Genomic DNA, 18,776 nt, shown 5'->3' with positions numbered 1-18,776 from the left:
TAGGTGATCATACTAAATCTCTCCTTTTCTCTCCCATGGGACGTACTCCAAGCCAGTGGGGAACACAGATCTCCTGGCTCAGTGTTTTGATAAGTGGTGGTGGTGGTGGAGGCAGGGACGGGACTCTCAGCAAGACTGCTGTGGGTGTTGTTCACCTCCCTGCTCCACGTGAAAAGTCGTCACAGGTTACCTAACTTCCTTTTCTATCTCCACCCCAGAGAGGCTGTAGAAAGCCCTGAGTGAGTGGCACAAGTGCATGAACGTGTATAGTCACCTCAGCTCTTTGACTGTTGGGAACTGTGGACTCGGTGTTGGTAAAGCAGGGCAAGTCCTCTTTTCTTTCTCCTCCCAACAGGAGGTGGCTAAAGGGCAATGAAACAGCTTTAGCAAAGGTAGGAGGGGAGGGAGGATATAGTGTACAGGATTGGGGAAGAAATCTCCACATACCTTCATGTAACACTCAGGTCACTCTGTAGCCACTGGAAGGGAACTGGATTCAAAGCTAGGGACATGAAAATTGACCCATGACCTGGGTCACCTCATCTCTTGCCCACCAGGAAGCCCAGCTATGAAGTGGTTCACAAACAGAATAATTTCCCTTTAAAAACTGGCTTTTTTGGGGGGTGGGGTACCAAATTACTTGATTTGAAGAAATGGTACAAATGAAAGAACGTAAGTAGATGATTTGGTACAAATTATAGAAAGGTGAAGGTAACCCCAACATGCAAGTGCTGCTTTGGTGACCAGGAAGTCATCCCCGTGGCTACTGGAAACCAGCCAAAGCTTAGCTTGCATTACTGTCTCCTAGGTTGTGCATGTCAAAGAGATACTCTGCCATGCCAGATTCAGGGGCCCCCATCTTGCGAAGTTGGTAATGTGGTCACCCAATTCTTTGGTGGATTTCACTTGCTCATTCAGGTAATGAGTCTCAATGAAGTCACACAAATGGGTGTCATTTTTGTCACTGGTCAGTTTGTGCAAATCCATCAGTGACTGGTTCACATTTTTTTCCAAGTGTAACGCACACGCCATTGCATTCAGCCCATTCTCCCAGTCCTCACGTTCTGATTTCTTGACTTCCTGAAGGAAGATTCAGCCACCTCGCTGGTTCTGCAGCTTCATCAGTTTGTCAGCATGTTCCCTCTCCTCATAGGATTGGTGAAGAAAATATTTGGCAAAGTTCTTCAAAGCCGCATCATCGCGGTCGAAGTAGTAAGACCTGGACAGGTAGACGTAGGAGGCGTAGAGCTCCAGGTTGATCTGGCGGTTGACGGTGGTCTCTGAGTCCTGGTGGTAGTTCTAGCACACCTGTGAGGTGGACGCAGTCATCATGGTGAGCGGCTAAGGAGAGGCAGTGGTGGCTCTGCGGCTCTGGATCCGTGGCGGGAACCTTAGGGCCATCCGAGGGGGCTGTGGGGAGGTGATGAAGGGCTAGATCTGAGCAGCTGGCGGGATGGAGGAATGAGTGCTGGGTTCTGTCTAAGCACTGTTTTTTTGTTTTTGTTTTGTTTTTTCAGCTGAGCCATCCTGCCACCTGTTGGCAGCTCAGCAGCAGCTCAGCTCGGGTGGGGAATTGAACTGGTGACCCTGTTGCTTGGAGCTTCCACTCTTGTGGGAGCTCTTAACCCACTGAGCTACTAGGGAGGCCCCCAAGCACTGTTGAAGCAGGAAACCACGGCAACTCCGGGTGAAGACTGTCCAAAAAACTGGCTTTTCAGATGTTAAAGAAGTAGCCATTGCACAGTGGACACAGAACTGGGTGAGTATTGGATAGGGGATGGGGGAATGTTGCTGTGCTGGATACTGAGATGGATGTGCTAAAGCCAAGACTATGGTAGGTGCTGCTTAAAGTTTGGCCATAGCTGTGATATTCATCTCTTTTGAACCAAACTTTGACTCAAAAATAAATTCTCCGTGCTGGCTGGTCACCCTGAGCCCTTAAGGGAGCAACTCTTCACTGAGCCTACACGTTGTCTGGCTCCACAACATCAAGGCAGGGCAAATGGGTCACATGATCATCAATGATGGGAATGTTCAGAGTGCAGCCGCACAGCGCCTGCAGAAAAATGAGGAGAGAGTGAGGGAAGGGTCGGGGGTCGAGTAAGTAGAAAGGAGAGAAACAAATGAAGCGGGGAAAGAATGACTTTGAGGGTAAAAGGAATGGGAGCGTCTCCATCATCACTGCTCAGCTCACATCCACTCCGTGCCCCCTCCCCTACTACCTGACTCAGGCTCCTCCTGCTGGAGACTGACTGGAACACTGACAACATGAGATAGACCTGGTGCCATCTTGGCAAGAGTGTGTGTGTGAGTGTTCGGGGCTGATGGTGGTAGAGGAAAAGATTATCTCTAAGCAGAGACAATGCCTTCAGGGACGTTCTCAGGCCTACCAAACTCCTTTTTGGGCAAGTGCCTTCCCTACAGCCATTCTTTCTGACATGGTGCAGGATCTTATACTCAATGCAAACAGTTGGCATATCAGGGCTGAAGTGTCCTCTGTGATCATTATATGCTTGGTAGAGTCTTGTGATATCTTCTTCAGGTCACACAAAGTGCATGCACCACAGGTGGGTTCTAAAATTTATGACAAGGGTACAGTTTTTCTGGGCTCACCTTGGACCTCTACTGAGTCCACTGAAGGCAACATGGCCAAACATTCTAAAGGGCTCTTCATGTTCCTCTACATCCATGTGGTCTGGGTAATGCCATTAAAGGGCTGAGTGGAGTGACTCTTGAAAAAGAGGAGCCACAAATAAGTAGTCACCAAAAAAAGGAGGAGTCCCCATGAAATAGGGAAAGGAGCCACTGGAGCCACCTGTTGTACTATTTCCACGCGGAGGTGAGAAGAGGTTAATTAGGGTTAATGTAGCTCATCATGACTTCACTTCGTTCTCTTCATCTGCCTTAGCTCCCATATCTAGGTCTAAACAAGCAACATTCATCTCCTACAGAGAGCTTCATACTTACAGAGCAAGTAAAGCCTGGGAAGATTAATGTCTGCTTTTTATTACATAATTAATGTAATAAAATAATGTAATAATGTAATGATATCACACATTTAAAAAATTTGATTCTCCTAACTAGACATTCAGACAGGATGAGTAATCACATAGGTAGAAAATACAGGACTAGAGAGCTCAGAGGAGGTGACCTGCAGGACAATGACCTTTCTCATGCTCCCGTGGCCAAACACTACTCACTCAAGAAGAGGCGGTGGATTAAAGTGCTGAATGACCAGCCATGGGTCACATAACAAATTACACCTGACTCACAGATCTTTACTTTTCACAGAATGCTCTGCATTCTAAAGTAATGCAGTAATATAATCTAATAGCCCACCCTCCAGCCTCCACCTTCGGTTTTTCCAAATTACCCTTCCTGTGCCAATTCATCAAGACCTACAGTCTACTGGTCCTTACAGTTTCTCCTTGTCCATCAGCAACCTCTGGTCTTTGTTCTCTCTCTCTCCACAGTAGATTTTATGGGTTGAATCGTATTCCAACCCCCCAGTACCTTAGAATGTAAATGTATTTGGAGATAAGGTCTTTAAAGGAAGACAACCGGGGATGGGCACACACAGAAAAAAGGCCATGTGAGAACACAGCAAGACGGAGGCCATCTACAAGCCAAGGAGAGAGGCCTCAGAAGAAACCAAATCTGTCCACACCTTGGTATTAGACTTTTAGGCTCCAGAACTGTGAGTAAAACAAGGTTCTGTTGTTAAAGCCATCCAATCTGTGCTGTTTTGTTATGGCAGCTCTAACAAACTGATAGAGTAGACTTCATGGTTCATCGCTTAAGCAACATTCTAACCACCCTCACCTCATTCTTGTTCTATTATCCCTATCTGGCAAAAGTCCAAACCCTCTGCCTCTTCCACACCTGACCTCTAGTAAGTGGCTGAGGTCTACTAGATAAAAATCACATGATTGAATATATCGTGCCACTATAGTTCTATGGTCTACAGCTAAAGGGCATCTCCAATATGGCATGGAGTTCATACTTGCATTCATCCCATATATTTAGATAAGTTCCTTGTATGTGTATTTAGGATACATAAATGAATGAAAGTGACAAAGCTTTCTACTTCTTGGAGTTTCTATCGTTGTTCCATGGTCAACTCTCTTATCTTTAACTAATCTATTTCAAACATTCTCCACTTTGACAAACTTCTGTCCCTCCAATCACTGCAGATGTGCTGGATGACCCTTCACAGAGAAGAGCCATCAAGAGAGAACTTTTCTTCACCAGACTCAAAACCTGCCTCTCCTCCATTCCTCCTTCCTTCCTGTTAGAGTGAAACATGTATCCCAGGGTGAGTCCTTTGATCTTTTGAGCTGGGAAAGGTGCTTTTACTTCCCCAGGCATACTTTGTAGTCTATTTTATGACTTTTGGCTTAATTATCTATCTTCTTCCAGAACAGGGACTCACTGATCTGTTCCTAGCATTAGGAGCTTAACATTTAGTTAGTACTTAGGAACCATTTGGGAAATGAATGAGAAATAAGAGGGCTAGCTGGAGAGAGGGCCCACCCAGCATGTCCCAAGACAGAGCCTCCAGAGAAGATTGAGAAGTGTGAGGGGTGTACACCTAAAGGTGTCTATTGGAAAGCAGCCCCATTTTCACTTGAGGAACCTATGCTCTGTCTCTGCAGCTTCTGGAAGAAAAGACCTGGAGATTCAGTCATACAGATGAGGTTCTGGTGGAGCTTTTTGAACATCTGAGGAAACTTGCTGTCTCCCCTGCCAGAGGGACTCTTCTCACGGTTCCTTTATCACTGTTGGGCAGGCAGGGTTCAGCTTTGGGGAACTCTGAGGCTGCTCTACCCAGGAGTGGCCTGAGAATCTCAGGTCCCCCATGAACGGCCACTGCCTCAGAATGTCTTCAAAGAGCTGCTCACAATCTGCACCTGCTGGAGAAGGACGCACTTCCTCTGCATGCTGTAGATAGATCCATGAAGATAACGATGGCAATAATAGTTATGATATTTAATACAGAAAACTGAGTACTCAATGCCCATATCTCACCTACTAGTGGGGAATATTCAAATATACTAATAATATGAGTGTGAAGATTAGGATGAACAGGTAAGCACTTTTTACAAATTTAAGGCCTAACTTCACTAAAGCTGCCTCATGGATTTGGCAAGTAACACTGTCCAAAGTCCCCAAGAGTCCTGGTGCCCTAGAAATATCAAGACTGCTCCAGAGGACAGTGGGGACTCAAGCTGGCCCCTAAACACTAAAGTTGAGGGGTTGACATCTCAAATTATCTCTGCAGGAGAAATGTGTGTGTGTGGGGGGGCAGCCTACCATCCCATGTGAGAGTCAAACTGGCAACCTTGTTAGGAGCACATGCTATCACCAGCTGAGCCATCCTGCCACCTGTTGGCAGTTCAGGAGCAGCTCAGCTCGGGCACAGCCCACTGGCCCAAGCTCACTGGCTCATGTGGGAATCAAACCGGCGATGCTGTTGTTCAGGGCCTGTGCTCTTAACCAATTGAGAGCTGGCCCCTCAGTTGTTTTTAAGCTTAAGGGTCAGGAATGTTAGCACCTCCCAAAATGGAAGTCTAGGACAGTGAAGGAACAGGGCCCAGGTCACATTGCTGAGGCTGTGCCTGGCACAAAAGAGAAATCACACAGCACACATGTAGCTCTTTCTGTAGAACTTGAATCTTAGCTATTGGGTTGTCGGAAAAGTCATGACGCATGTTTGTGACAGATAGCACTAGTTCATTTTTGGAAGTACTAGAATCATTCACATCTATGTTATTGCTATGTCATTTGACACCTGACAGTTCTAGCTTCATTCTAAAAAAAACTGAGCGATTTGGTTGAGTATTGGAGATTTTACAACAAGTTGAAGATGAAAGACCAAATTTGCATTTTTGCCATATTTTACTGATTTACTTCCATAAAGGGAAGAACACGTGTCAAGCTTGTGAAAAGTTGCGTAAAGCTTATGGTGACAATGCTCTACAAGCACATCAGTGCCAATGATGGTTCACGAAATTCCATGCTGGTGATTTTGATCTCAATGACGCTCCTTGGTCAGGGTGGCCCACCGAGGTTGATGACAACAAAATAAAGGCATTGATCAAGTCAAACCCACATTACATGACACGAGAGGTTACAGAAACATTAAATATCCATCACTGAAGCATTCGTGACCACCTGAAGAAGCTGGGATACATAAGCAAGCTCAATATTTGGGTTCCTCATGAACTCAAAGAAGTTCATTTGACAGCGCTTATAAACATCTGCAATATGCTCATTAAACGTGAGGAAAACGATCCTTTTTTGAAGCGACTGATAACTGGTGATGAGAAGTGGATTGTTTACAACAATGTGGTGTGCAAATGGTCTTGGTCCCAACGTGATGATTCACCTCAAATGACATTGAAAGCAGACATTCACCAGAGGAAGGTTATGCTCTCAGCGTGGTGGGATTTTAAAGGTGTCGTGTTTTTCAAGCTCCTACCAAGGAACCAAATAATCAATTCGAATGTGTACTGTTAGCAATTGACAGTTTGAATGAATCCATCATCCAGATACGTCCAGAGCTCGTTAATTGTAAAGAAGTTGTGTTCCATCGCAACAATGCGAGACCACACACAAGTTTGATCACCCGTCAAAAATTATTGGAGCTTGGATGGGATGTGTTGACACACCCACCATACTTGCCTGAACTTGCACCATCAGACTTCCACTTGTTTCGCTCTCTTCAAAACTCCTTGCGTGGTATAGCGTTCAATTCAGATGTAAGTCAGCACCTTGTTCAGTTTGTCGCAAATAAAGACAGGTCTTTCTATGAATAAAGAATTCTGAAGCTCACTGAAAGATGGCAAAAGGTTATCGAACAAAACGGGCACTATATCATTGATTGATCTTTGTTCTTTATATAAATAAATGACCCTTGAAAAACATAGACAAAAAACGTCATGACTTTTCCGACAACCCAATAGTTGTTTGGCAGATCATAGCTACTATAAAGTGTATAAATAAATGATATAAATATCTCTTCCTCAATGTTCACTTAGTTTCAGACCATCTCTGGTGATAATGTTTAAGTTATAGGAAAAATGATGTTATAAAGACAAAGGTAATTTGTAAAAAAAAAATAGTGAGGGATGGGAAATGGCATGTTCTGTTTTTCAAACATATTTTTCAGCCGAGGAAATTCACACTTGATATAAAAAACTCTTTCCAGTGTGGGTATTAGGTTTAGGCGACTTAGGAACTTGCCTCAGATACAAACTGAAAGGGGGTGCCAAACGACTTAGTAATGAGGAAAAGTAATACATTAATGCAATATATATATATATATATATATATATATATATATATATATATATATTATTTTATTGGGTAATTGGGGGAGGGGAACAGCATTGGGGAATCAGGGAGAAGGAACAGTTGCTTTCCTTTTGTTCTTCAGTCTAGTTGTGGAGGACGTTGCTTCACTGGCCCATGTTGGTATTATCATTGCACTCTTCCAAGGTGAGGCAGATCGGTTGCCGGTCACAGGACGGCTGCTCACGGCGGGTCTTGGCAGCTCACACCGGCTGCCAGCCGCTCACGCCGGCTGCCAGCCGCTCACAGTAGTTTTGGGGAGCCCATTGCAGCTCCATTGCAGCCTACGCCATCGCCAGCGACTCATGGCAGCCCATCTCCAGTTCAAGCTGTTTTTCACCATCTTAGCTGTAGGTGGCGCATCGTCACAAGCCCTAATGTGGGATCCGAACTGGGGCCCTGCTGCTCAGAGCTGGTGTACCAAGCCAACTCTTAACCAACCGCCACTCGGCTGGCCCTAATGCAATATTTTTAAAAATCAAAGTTAATAATAAAAAAATCCTTGATGAACAAAATATCAAAATTTTAAATAAAGACAATTGTAAAAGCTTGAGAGTCATATAGCCTGTTGTAAAAGCCAGTCAGTGGTGGGGGGTGTGGTGAGGGGAGCACAATGAAAAGTAAAATTTTGATAACTCCCATTCAGTCTATAAATTTCTCACCAAAGAAGCTGAAATATACTTACTTGCTAAATATCTTCGTCGCCTTTCACATGACACTGCTAAAAATAGGTATGATTTGCTTACTTATGATACTGAAGCTTTTGTAATGAAAATTTTTGGTCACTTTTCAGTCTCAATAAACGTAGAAGCAAGCACTTGAAAAATTTGATTTTGTCAAAATAGAGACAGGCTCTTAAAAATGTGCCAACAAGATGGTTATTATTGTTGCCAGTCAAATAAAAGATATCAGAATATTGGCCTGCCATAAAATCATCTTTTCAAAAGGTGGGACAGGAAGAATAGCTCCTATAATCTGGAAATACATTAGGGACCAGATGGAGAAAATAATTAATGTAAATCTGAAATTTATATGCTGTTTCTCCAAAACTGTTTCAATATGCCAGAATTAAGTTACTTAAGATGGCAATTCTCTGAACTGAAAATGAGATAAGCAAATAATTAACTATGATGGTATTATTGATGAATTTGAGATTGTAGAGGATATCTATGAGAGGGGAGATTTCACCTCGTCTAACACCCAGACTTCATTGTAGCTGGTCTGACCCTGATCCCTTCCCTACTTGCTGATACCCTAAGAATCAGGTTTAAGTTTTTAATTTAGGACTGGTCATTTAAGGTGCAAAGGCTGATTGACATGTTTGTAGAGGTTCTTTGTTTTCCCTTTTGGGCTTTGCTGGGGAGTGGCCACACTTTTCAGCTCGCGGTGGCTGGACTCGAACCGCTGTTGCTTGGAGCACTCAGACTCTTGAGTGAGTGCTTACCCAACTGAGCCACTTGGCCGGCCCCCCGCCCTTCCTGCTTTTTGATGGCTTATATAATCTTGTCACGAAAGTCTTCAGGGAGCGTGTTTTTTTCTTTCTGCTCTCTTGTGCACAAGTTTCTGTCTCTCTCTCTCTCTCTCTCTCTCTGCCTCCCTCCATCCTTCCTTTCACCCCCCATCTCTCGTATAAACTGTATCTGCTCAAATTTCGTCTGAATTCAGTGTTCATTTCTATGACATTGAGATTCACAAACCCACCTACTGCCATTCCATCCTGAATGCGCGCGATCTCGTCTGATCCCGGAAGCTAAGCAGGGTCGGGCCTGGTTAGTACTGGAATGGGAGAATCAAGAGCCTTATTTTCCAAGTCTGGTAACAAATTTGCTTTCAATACAACCAGGAAATTAACAAATTCTGGTTTGGGTATAAATAAAATATTTAAAGTTAAAATAATCTAAGTCTTAATACTTCCACTTTTCATTTATTTTCAACTATTTTAACGTTGTTGAGAAATCAACCATTACATTTTAGTAAAATCATATATATTATATCATACACATGCAGATTGTAGATGCGTTTACTCTTCCCCTGAATTCGTGTCTTTCTTCCCAGAAACAATCCTGAATATGAACAAATACCACTGCAAACTGTGATTTCCAGCCGTCAATCCCTGAATGAATGGGCACTTTTGTAAACCCTATTCTGGCTAAAATATTCTCCCAGAAAGGAGAGGATTCTCGCAGGTCCAGGTCCAGAAAAATGAAAGGCTCCCGTGCAAAGCCCAGCAGAGCTGCCCGCCGCAGTTAGGTCCCAAAAAGAAGTTTATTCACTGTTCCCGCGGCCCCGGGACTCCTTGCCCAGGCCGGGGCTCCCACTGACTGCGCTGGACCCGGAGGCGGGTCCCTCAGGGTCTGCCGCTCGGGTTGGTCAGTTAACAGGGACTTCGGGCGCCCTCTTCTGGCAGTTGGGTGGTCGTGCGCTCAGTTCCACTGTGGTCCAGATAAAGGACTGAAATTCTCAGCTCCTGGTCTCCGCTAATGGCACTGGTGATGCTCTGCTGTAGTTATATGCCTGTTCCTTTAGTTGGGAGATGCCTTGGAGCCAGAGCCTGGAAAATAAGGAAATCATGCGTTTAAGGCATCTAAAAAGGAAGACCTCTAAATTACGCTGGAATGCAAAAATCCACTTCAATTTTCCTGAGAAAAGTGGCGATATCATCAAAATCCAGAAGACATAAACTCCCTGTATCTGCCATAAGATTCTCCAACAAATCTTCGACCTGTTTGGCAAAGAAGACTACAACGCTGCTTAGACTAAGATCCTCCTGGATAAATTACCCTCTAGCCTTGACCATCAAGTCAGGAACAACTGGAGCAAAAGGCAAAAAGAAAAATCCTTCAGATTTGTCTTATTTGGGTCCAAAGATTCTTCCAGGGCATTGTTCCCCATCTGAAGGACTAGGAAGTCGTCAGAAAGGAAATTGAAGTGTACTGCTCCCTTATTTAATAATCCCCCCAGAAAAAAATCAGGAGATGAAGAATGTTATACTGGACCATCTCTAATCAATTATATTATTGCTTGCCAAGCTGACAAGTTGCTGTCCTTTTGTTCTTCAGTCTAGTTGTGTTGTGGAGGACGTTGCTTCACTGGCCCAAGTTGGCACCACCATTGTGCTTTTCCTGGGTGAGGCAGATCAGTTGCCGGCTTCGGGACAGCTGCTCACGGAGGCTGCTGGCTGCTCATGCTGGCGAGCAGGTACATTTAAAGTTAGAGCTTGGAACCCTTCCTGAGGATTAGGGTCCAAAACACAAAAATGATCAACCTACATAAATAAAAAAATTAGAACCATTAGCCATTAATATGATTATCTAAAAGGCTTTTATACAGTACCCTGTGATAATTAATCATGAATGGATGATAGAGTCTATTAAAACCAAACAAGGAAACACAAACAAAAAATTTTAATTTCTTGTCATACAAAAGAAAACCCCGTGAAGTGTGTTAAAATGGGCATCACGGGGCCGGCCGAGTGGCTCAGTTGGTTAAGAGCTCGCGCAAGATGCGGGCTCTGAGCAACAGCGGTAGGATGCCCGGTCCAAGCTGAGTTGCCGCTGAGCTGCCAACAGGTGGCAGGATGGTTCAGCTAAAAAAAAAAAAAAACGGTCATCATATGGTCAGCTTTCTGTGGATTCTGTTGGAAGTGCACTGATAACACTAGGGCAACAATCCTAGACAGCCATCCAGACTCCTGGTCAGTGAGGTGACAGCCCAAGCATGAGGGGCTTTGCCACACCCAGACTGTGAGTGTGGAGTCTGGGGCCAGAGGAAAAAGCTTCATGTGTACCTGTGTGGGTCATAGACGTTGGGCAGGCCAATGCCTGAGCCAAAGGTTTTTATTTCAGACTTTGGTAATTGTTTGGAAAATCAAAACGACATCTTGTTGCTCTTCCACAGGAGGCCTACACACCGCCGCCATGTCTCTAGTGATCCCTGAGAAGTTCCAGTACCTTTTGCAAGTACGCAACATCAATATTGATGGGCGGTGGAAAACGGCCTTTGCCATCACTGCAATTAAGGGTGTGGGGCGAAGATATGCTCATGTGATGTTGAGAAACGCAGACATCAATCTCACCAAGAGGGCAGGAGAGTGCACTGAGGATGAGGTAGAACATGGGATCACCATTATGCAGAATCTACGCCAGTACAAGATTCCAGACTGGTTCTTGAACAGACAGAAGGATGTGAAGGATGGAAAATATAGCCAGGTCCTGGCCAATGCTCTGTGAAGACCTGGAGCAACTAAAGAAAATTTGGGCCACGGAAGGCTGAGCCACTCCTGGGGAGTTTGTGTTCGGGGCCATCACACCAAGACCACAGGCTGCCGAGGCCGCACTGTGGGTGTGTCTAAGAAGAAATAAATCTGTAGGCCTTGTTTGTTAATAAATAGTTTATACACCTAAAAAAAATATGACATCTTGCTAAAGCTGGCCCCTAAGAAAAAGAGATGACACGGGTCAAAATGTGGGAAAATAATCTATGTTAATGTGCTATTTAAGTGTTAAAGAAACTCACCCCTAGCTCTTTACTATGCACAAAATTAATGAGGTCGGGACTAGGTAGAAGGTCAATGCTAATGTTTTTAATCTCTTTTTAAAATCATTACCTTTTACCCGCTTTTTAACTCTTTTGGTATCAATAATAGACATGCTATCACAACATACATAGGTAAGTTCAGTACTCATTTAAATGTAAAAATTTCTTTCATTTTCAAATAGCTGTGTTTCTCAAAGTGGTTTGGGGACTCCTGGGACACTTTCTGTGTGTCCACAAGGTCAAACTATTTTTAATATACTATTAAGATGTTGTCTTTCCCTCTCATTCTCCCTTACGTGTCTGGTCGACTTTTCCAGATGTCAACTGATGTGTGATGATGTCATTGCACTAACAGTTCATAGAATGTGTGTTTGTATAATCTCATGTGTTAAAAGTTTCTCAGTTTACACGTATTGTGTGGGAAATATTGATAGATACTATTTACATAAGCAAACACTTATCAGGTCCTCAATAATTGTTCATAGTGTAAAGTGATCCAAAAGTTTAGGATATGCTATTCTATCAAAGTCCTTCTCCCTGGTCTCATGCTTCTATTACAAAGGAAATGTTTATATTTGAATATTTCAGAGATATTATTTGCATTAAAAATGGAATTTCTAACCTGTTTTTCTGATGATGAATCTTTTGTTTGCCTTCATTCCATGATTCCTTTATTCCAGGAACCTTTTTGGAGACCTCATCTCTGGCTGATTGAACTTCATAGACCTAAAGTTATTTACTTAACCTTTATTTCCAATACAAATAATACTTTTATCATTTTTTTATTAATGGTGATTTTAATGGTATGCTTATTTCAGCCTGAAGTTTTATGTTATGATTTTTCACATAAGATGAGGCTAGAAAATTAATGACAACTAAACTAAGCAGTATGGCTGACTGAGTTTGGAGTTCAAGCCAGACTCTCCTTGGTAAGTAGCCCTTTAAAAGCACTCACTGCTTCTATTGAGGAAGTACATAATGCTCCTCCATCTTCCTCACACATAAGGCTTCTTCAGCACTCACATCGAAACCACTGGTTACAAGAGAGAGAGGAGAAGAGATTCTTCATTGGACTCTATCAGTAGACAACAGGAAGTCCAATTTAAGCTGCAGGTGAGAAACAATTATCATCTTTGGGAATGAGAACCACTGGCCGGCCTGCAGAGGTCTACTGTAGAACCAGTGAGGTCCTGAAGAAGAAAAGTCAGAAACTATATGGCTGGATTACTTCTAGAATGGAAATTTGTTGGTGCTTTTTGTTTATTCATGAACTCACAAGAAAACCGAGGGTCCAAAATAATAATGTCCAGAGTCAGCAGTTAATGGGTTAAGAAAATTATTTCAATATATTTCACTGAAGAAATTTTGGATTTTTTTTCTTCAATTGGCAAAAAAATGTATTCCCTTATGACTATTTAAAAGGTATTTGTCTACTTTACATTAGTACTTAATGTCAGTCAGTTCAATTCCCTTATACCAAATTCTCTATGATCCTAAAAAATTATAGATAGCAATCCGTTGTCATTTGAGGTGGAATTCAGAATCCCTGGACATTTCACTCTCTCTACTATCCTGATTTAATCTCCTAGCCTCCCTTTGGTTGTGAGTCCCGTGTCATTTCCATCTTGTCTTTCTTTTAATGGGCCCTCCTAGACAAGCCAGGGTCTCAACTATCCTTAACGTTTTTGGTACATTTGGAATATATGCAGGCCTAGGAGATATTGTAGGTTTCGTTCCAACTACCTTAGTAAAGCAAGTATTTCAATAATCTGAGTCAATTGTTTTGCTGGTGGAGGGCCTTGCCTTCACTTTGTAAAAAACCACATCTGTGAAGCACAATAAAATGAGGTATGCCTCTAGTTCATCCCTCCAAATTTCTTATTCTCTCCAGTTTTATGAATGAGTAGTAGTATAAATATGTGTGTCAAAAAGATTGAGTCATCGTGATCTTAAAATCCATTTAATGTTGTTATTTTTAATATCACTATTATTGGTATTATCCAGATTAAGAGCAAAATCTCTTGGAGTCATCATTTCTCTTTCTTTTAATTCTGGCTTTCTCAGGGTAATCACTGTTTTGAGTGGATTTATCAACTAGGTATAGTGCTTAGGCAATGCTAATATCAACTATTCCAGCAGAGAAGGGTAGTGTTTTAGCAGCTGGGGTACTGGTTGTTAGTTTCTAGTGAGCTGATTGGTGTGATTCCCTTCCTCCAAGTTAATCACATGTGGATTAAACAGGCCAATCAAGTGGCTTGGTCTTGCGAGGTGAGGGCAATCCATTGACCCAGAAGAAGAGTATAGAAGTTGTTCTTGTTTGAGCATCTGGCAAGAGCAGCCATTTTCTTGCCTCTGTGTAATTCAGCATTGGCTCTCATCCTTCCCCCGCTCCATAGTCCTTACTGATTTTGTTGCATCATACTTTGCTAGCTTAAACTTTGTCGTTTTTTGTTTTTAAAGATTTTTATTGAGGAATCAGGGGAGGAGAACAGCGCTGGGGAACCGCGGGAGGGAAACAGAAAAGTTGCTGTCCTTTTGTTCTTCAGTCTAGTTTTGGAGGGCGGTGAAGAGTGCTCGGTAGAAACATGTGAGAGGAGTCATCTAGAATGGAGTGGGACAGATGTGTGGAATTGATTGGCTGGTCCCTGCACCTGGTACTCTTCTTCCCATCCTCCTCCCAGTCCTGCTCTACTGAATGCGTTCACTCCCTTAGGCAATCGCTTCACTCCCTCCATCCTGAGGCCAGTCCACACTAGTGCTCTGGTTCCCTTGAGGTTTCTAGCTTCATGCTTTCTCTTTAGATTAGAAAGCCACAGGGAGAGAACAAAAGTTGACTAGGAGCTCTGTTTTTCAAAATCGTTGTAGGCACGTTTGTTTCTGTGAGTGTCCTGCTGAACATTTGGGGAACCTGAGAGAATGCCATTGTTACAATGATGAACTGGGTGTGCTCAGTCAAAGGAATCCGCTGAACTGAGTTGAATGTGTGGGCTAATGAAGCCCTCACATAGGAAGTGCGCCCTCAGCTGGCCGCCCGTGACATGGCCGAGGGCGAATGTGGGAGGGCCGGCTTCTCTTCCAATCCCAAATCGTACTCCCTCCTGGAGATTCACTCCCAAAACGAACAACAGGCTGTCTGGGTCAAGAATTGACCTCAGACTTGAACACAACATTTTTTAGCTGATATCATTACAAAAAAACAAGTGTACACCTTCAGGCAGGGAAAGGCTTTTTTTTTTTTTGCGCGCAATGGGCAGGTATCAAGAGAGAAAGGGATAAAAACGCGCTTCCTCCTCCAGCTGCTACTACCCATCCTTATCCACACTGTGGCCTAGAGCTGTGCTAACTGGGTGTGCAGCTGCATTGGTGTGCCAATGAACAGGAATGTCATAGCTGATGGGGTTAAATATCAGTGTGAACAGTCAGTTTCCAGTTTCACAAATTCATTCCAAATAGGTGCTTCTCTCTGAACTGTTTTGAAAATATACTCATTATCATATTGAATGATGATATTGGTAGCCCTTCCAAGTAATCTGAGTTCAGGTGTATTTTCTGAACTGTTAGAGAATTCTAATATCGCCAACTGACAACTAGAGGCTTTTTTATTGAAGTGGATGAATAGCGGTAGAATTCCAAAGGAGTTACTACAAGCTGCACAGTGTCGTATTCAACATAGTTCATCAGGAAGTGTGTGTGTGTGTGTGTGTGTGTGTGTGTGTGTGTGTGTGTGTGTGGTGGCGTGTAAATTGGTCAGGTAGCAAGGAGAGATGTCAGTTTGGGAGAATTTCTTTAATCTTGGCCTAGTTGACCTAGCCAAAGCTTTAGTGTTTTTCTCTATAAATTGTGGGTGGGGAAGACCTTAGTAATATTGTCATACATTTTTGTCGTTTATCTTTCTCTTCTCCACTACCTCTTCTCTGTAGATGACTCTTGCAGCAGGAAAAAGGCTTGCCAGTTCTGGACTTCTTCTGTGTCTGTTTTGATTGCTAAACATCTTTCAAATATTATAATCCTTTCTAAATGGGCTTTTGTAGAGGACACTCATATGGAATATGTATCATATCCATAACTATATATGTGTATGTAGATGTGTATAAAGAAACATTTACACATACTTACATATGTGTATCATTTTATTGACTCTCTTTCATTTTGTTAAATGGTTAATTTCAGTGTGAAAATCACTTAGAAAGCTCTGTCTGTCACTTTGTCCTGGAATTCTCTATATTCTTATTGTGCTCACTCTCTGGGAATTACTACCATATTTTCATAATAATATCGTAGTAGTTTATATATGTTGAAAAGTGTTGGAGACCCCAGAGGCAGAGCTGGCTGTGGCCGAGGAGGGGTGAGAGCTGAGCCGCTGCTGCCCTGACCTACCTGTCCAGCCCTCACAGGTGACAATGTGCTTGGCAATGTGGATTCTGGGAAAGAAAGACAGGGGTGGTGAGTGGCCTCCAGGGAGCAGGGGGGACAGACACTCAAGGCTCAATTAGGATGAATGAAGCCCGAGCATGCTCAGTGCAGCTCAGAGCCAAGACAGGACCCATGAAGAGGAGGGACTGGAAGGCAGCTGAAACCTTCACTTTCTGACAACATCTGTGGCTCCCGAATTAAATGACATCACATTTTCATTTCTTGTTCTAAAGCACCCAGACAACTTTACTAGTGGTCACACAGGAAACTGTAAAGATTAGACAAAAAATTTGCAAATTCCAGGCAAAGAATCTGAACATAGTGAGTGATAGCTGCCTTTAGTATGAATGTAACATATGATCATGTGTGTGGTCCACGTTAGCCAAGCCAAGAGAAGCTTTGATTGCAGCTCCTTTAACACTCTCAGGGGTGTGCATGTTGAGGTGCCCCCAATGGAAAGTCTGGGTGAAGGGCTTTATTAGGACTGTGAAGGAATAGAACCTCAGTTTCCACCCTTAAATCAGTGCCTAGTGCATTAATGAGGGAAATCTTACAGCACACTTGAAGGTCTCTGCAGAGAGCCAGCATGAGGGAAAGCTGTCAGAGGACAAACAGTCAAACAAGTGCCTATTCTGTGAATCCTATGAATGAGCAAATAATCCCTTCCCTCATCCTCAGATTCAGACTACCTGTGGTGATATTATTTGAAAGTACTGATTAAATTAAAAAGTTGAAAAGACCAGAAAGACGGTAAAAAAACCCAAAACACAAAAAACTAAAAGCGGAGGTAGAGGATGAAAGCAAATGAGACATTCCTAGATATTCAGCCACTGAAGATCACAACACTAATTCTGAAGCTCTCTCCTGGGGTAGTGGTAGGGTAGAGTGATTACTTCCCTCAGGCACGGAATTTGAGAAGGCACCAAATCTAAGTAGTGAAGATAAATAATATTTTCATTCAATACTAAACAATGAAAATTAATGCTGAAACGTCCATGATGAACAAAATGTCATTTTCAAAAGACAAGGAATGACCTTGCATTGCAAGGCCCTGAAACTCTTACAGAGAAAGGGGGCTCGTGCAAGTAAAATTTTGGCAAGTCCCATTCAGTTGCTAAAATTCTGAACACTAAGGGTTAATTCATAGGTCCCTTCATTCCATAGAAAGAAAATCAAACTGTCCTCAACTGCTTGTACACAGCGTTAATTTTTCTTTTTAACAACATGGTTGAGGTGGAGTCCTGTAAAAGCTGCTTCAGTAATTTCAAATGAAATAATAATTATTTAAAATTGTTACGGTGTCAAAAGACATTGTCATACATGAAAACAAGTAAAGAAGTAATCTTGAAAACATTAATGAATTCCCTTCCATTAGAGCCAAGATAGTATGCGGTTTAACAGATTTCAAATCGCTGCAATAACCGCAATTACATTTTCACCAGCCTAACCAAATTATTTTCTTGTTTTGGTGTACATTAATTACAGTTTCAATAAACTTAAATAAAATGCTCTTTTAATAGCCTCAACGTTAAGAATAGTTTGTAAATGTTACGTTGACATTTTAGCAACAAATTCAAGAGATGTTAGTGACACCAGTATGCATAGAGTGGGAATATTAGCCATTGTCTATTATAATGCTAGCAAATATGGCCATGATGAAGCAATATAAATTGGTTATTCATGAATGCCTTCTGGTAGGAAGAGAAAATCTAAAAATCCTTTCAGTAAAAATTACTTAATGGGTGATCCACTGGGCCTGGTGCTGAGCATAGCACGGTGAATAAGCCACATTCCCATTACTAAAGAGCTGATTCACCAAAAATTATCTCATACCTGCCATTTAAAGAGTAGGCACCTGGAAGGCTGAGGCAACATAACTTCTTATGCAAAATAAAAAGAGTTTAATTCTTTCCATGATAATAATATTTACCAGTTCACTTATTTAAAAAGACGATTTCCTTTTTGTTTGAGAAGAATAAACTTGATTGGAAACACTGAAAATACTTTAAGAAATTTGAATTTCAATGCAAAAATACAAAGAATGATTCAACTTGATGTTGTCTAAATCATGTAATCTCTTTGGGATAATATTGCTCCCAGGCGTACAAATTTAGTTCTTTTGAGTGTGAACACATCTTAACTGTGACAATGCTTTGTGGCATTCCAAAGCACAATCCTATCCAACAAAATCTTATTCCTCAGTATTCATTTTTCTCTAGGTTTTCTCGTGTATCACACGAGAATCCTTGCTTCAAGGAAGACAGAATGTATGGAAGAGCAGTGCTACAAACCTACGGTGACTCGATGGCTCATCGGAGGACTTTCCCTCCATCATTTGCTTGATCTCAGAGTCATATTATGAGAGGGGCCTTTGCTTCCTTACGAGCTGCCACTGGCTGTCCTGTGGATGTTGCTCATGTTTGAGTGTCAGTGTGAGGTAGACTTTGAGAATTAAATGCAAATACTTTATATTT

At 42.4% G+C, this 18,776-nt stretch overlaps 1 protein-coding gene and 2 pseudogenes across 1 annotated transcript in view; 2 read left to right on the top strand and 1 right to left on the bottom strand.

The window, feature by feature from the left end:
- Positions 1-784: 784 nt before the first annotated feature.
- Positions 785-1,362, bottom strand: LOC109374671 (ferritin heavy chain pseudogene; annotated as a pseudogene).
- Positions 1,363-11,270: 9,908 nt separating this feature from the next.
- LOC109374673 (40S ribosomal protein S18 pseudogene) lies at positions 11,271-11,714 on the top strand (annotated as a pseudogene).
- Positions 11,715-17,948: 6,234 nt separating this feature from the next.
- LOC109374670 (interferon alpha-4-like) overlaps positions 17,949-18,776 on the top strand; it is a 2,630-nt gene continuing 1,802 nt past the window's right edge. The window contains exon 1 of the mRNA XM_019629436.1: positions 17,949-17,996. Coding sequence (XP_019484981.1) covers positions 17,949-17,996 — 48 coding nt within the window. The remainder of the gene's footprint in view (positions 17,997-18,776) is intronic.

The sequence above is a fragment of the Hipposideros armiger genome, unplaced genomic scaffold (assembly GCF_001890085.2).
Source record: "Hipposideros armiger isolate ML-2016 unplaced genomic scaffold, ASM189008v1 scaffold_855, whole genome shotgun sequence".
Lineage (NCBI taxonomy): Eukaryota > Metazoa > Chordata > Mammalia > Chiroptera > Hipposideridae > Hipposideros > Hipposideros armiger.
The sequence above is the reverse complement of the archived record's forward strand: the minus strand, read 5'-3'. Positions and strand labels throughout refer to the sequence as shown.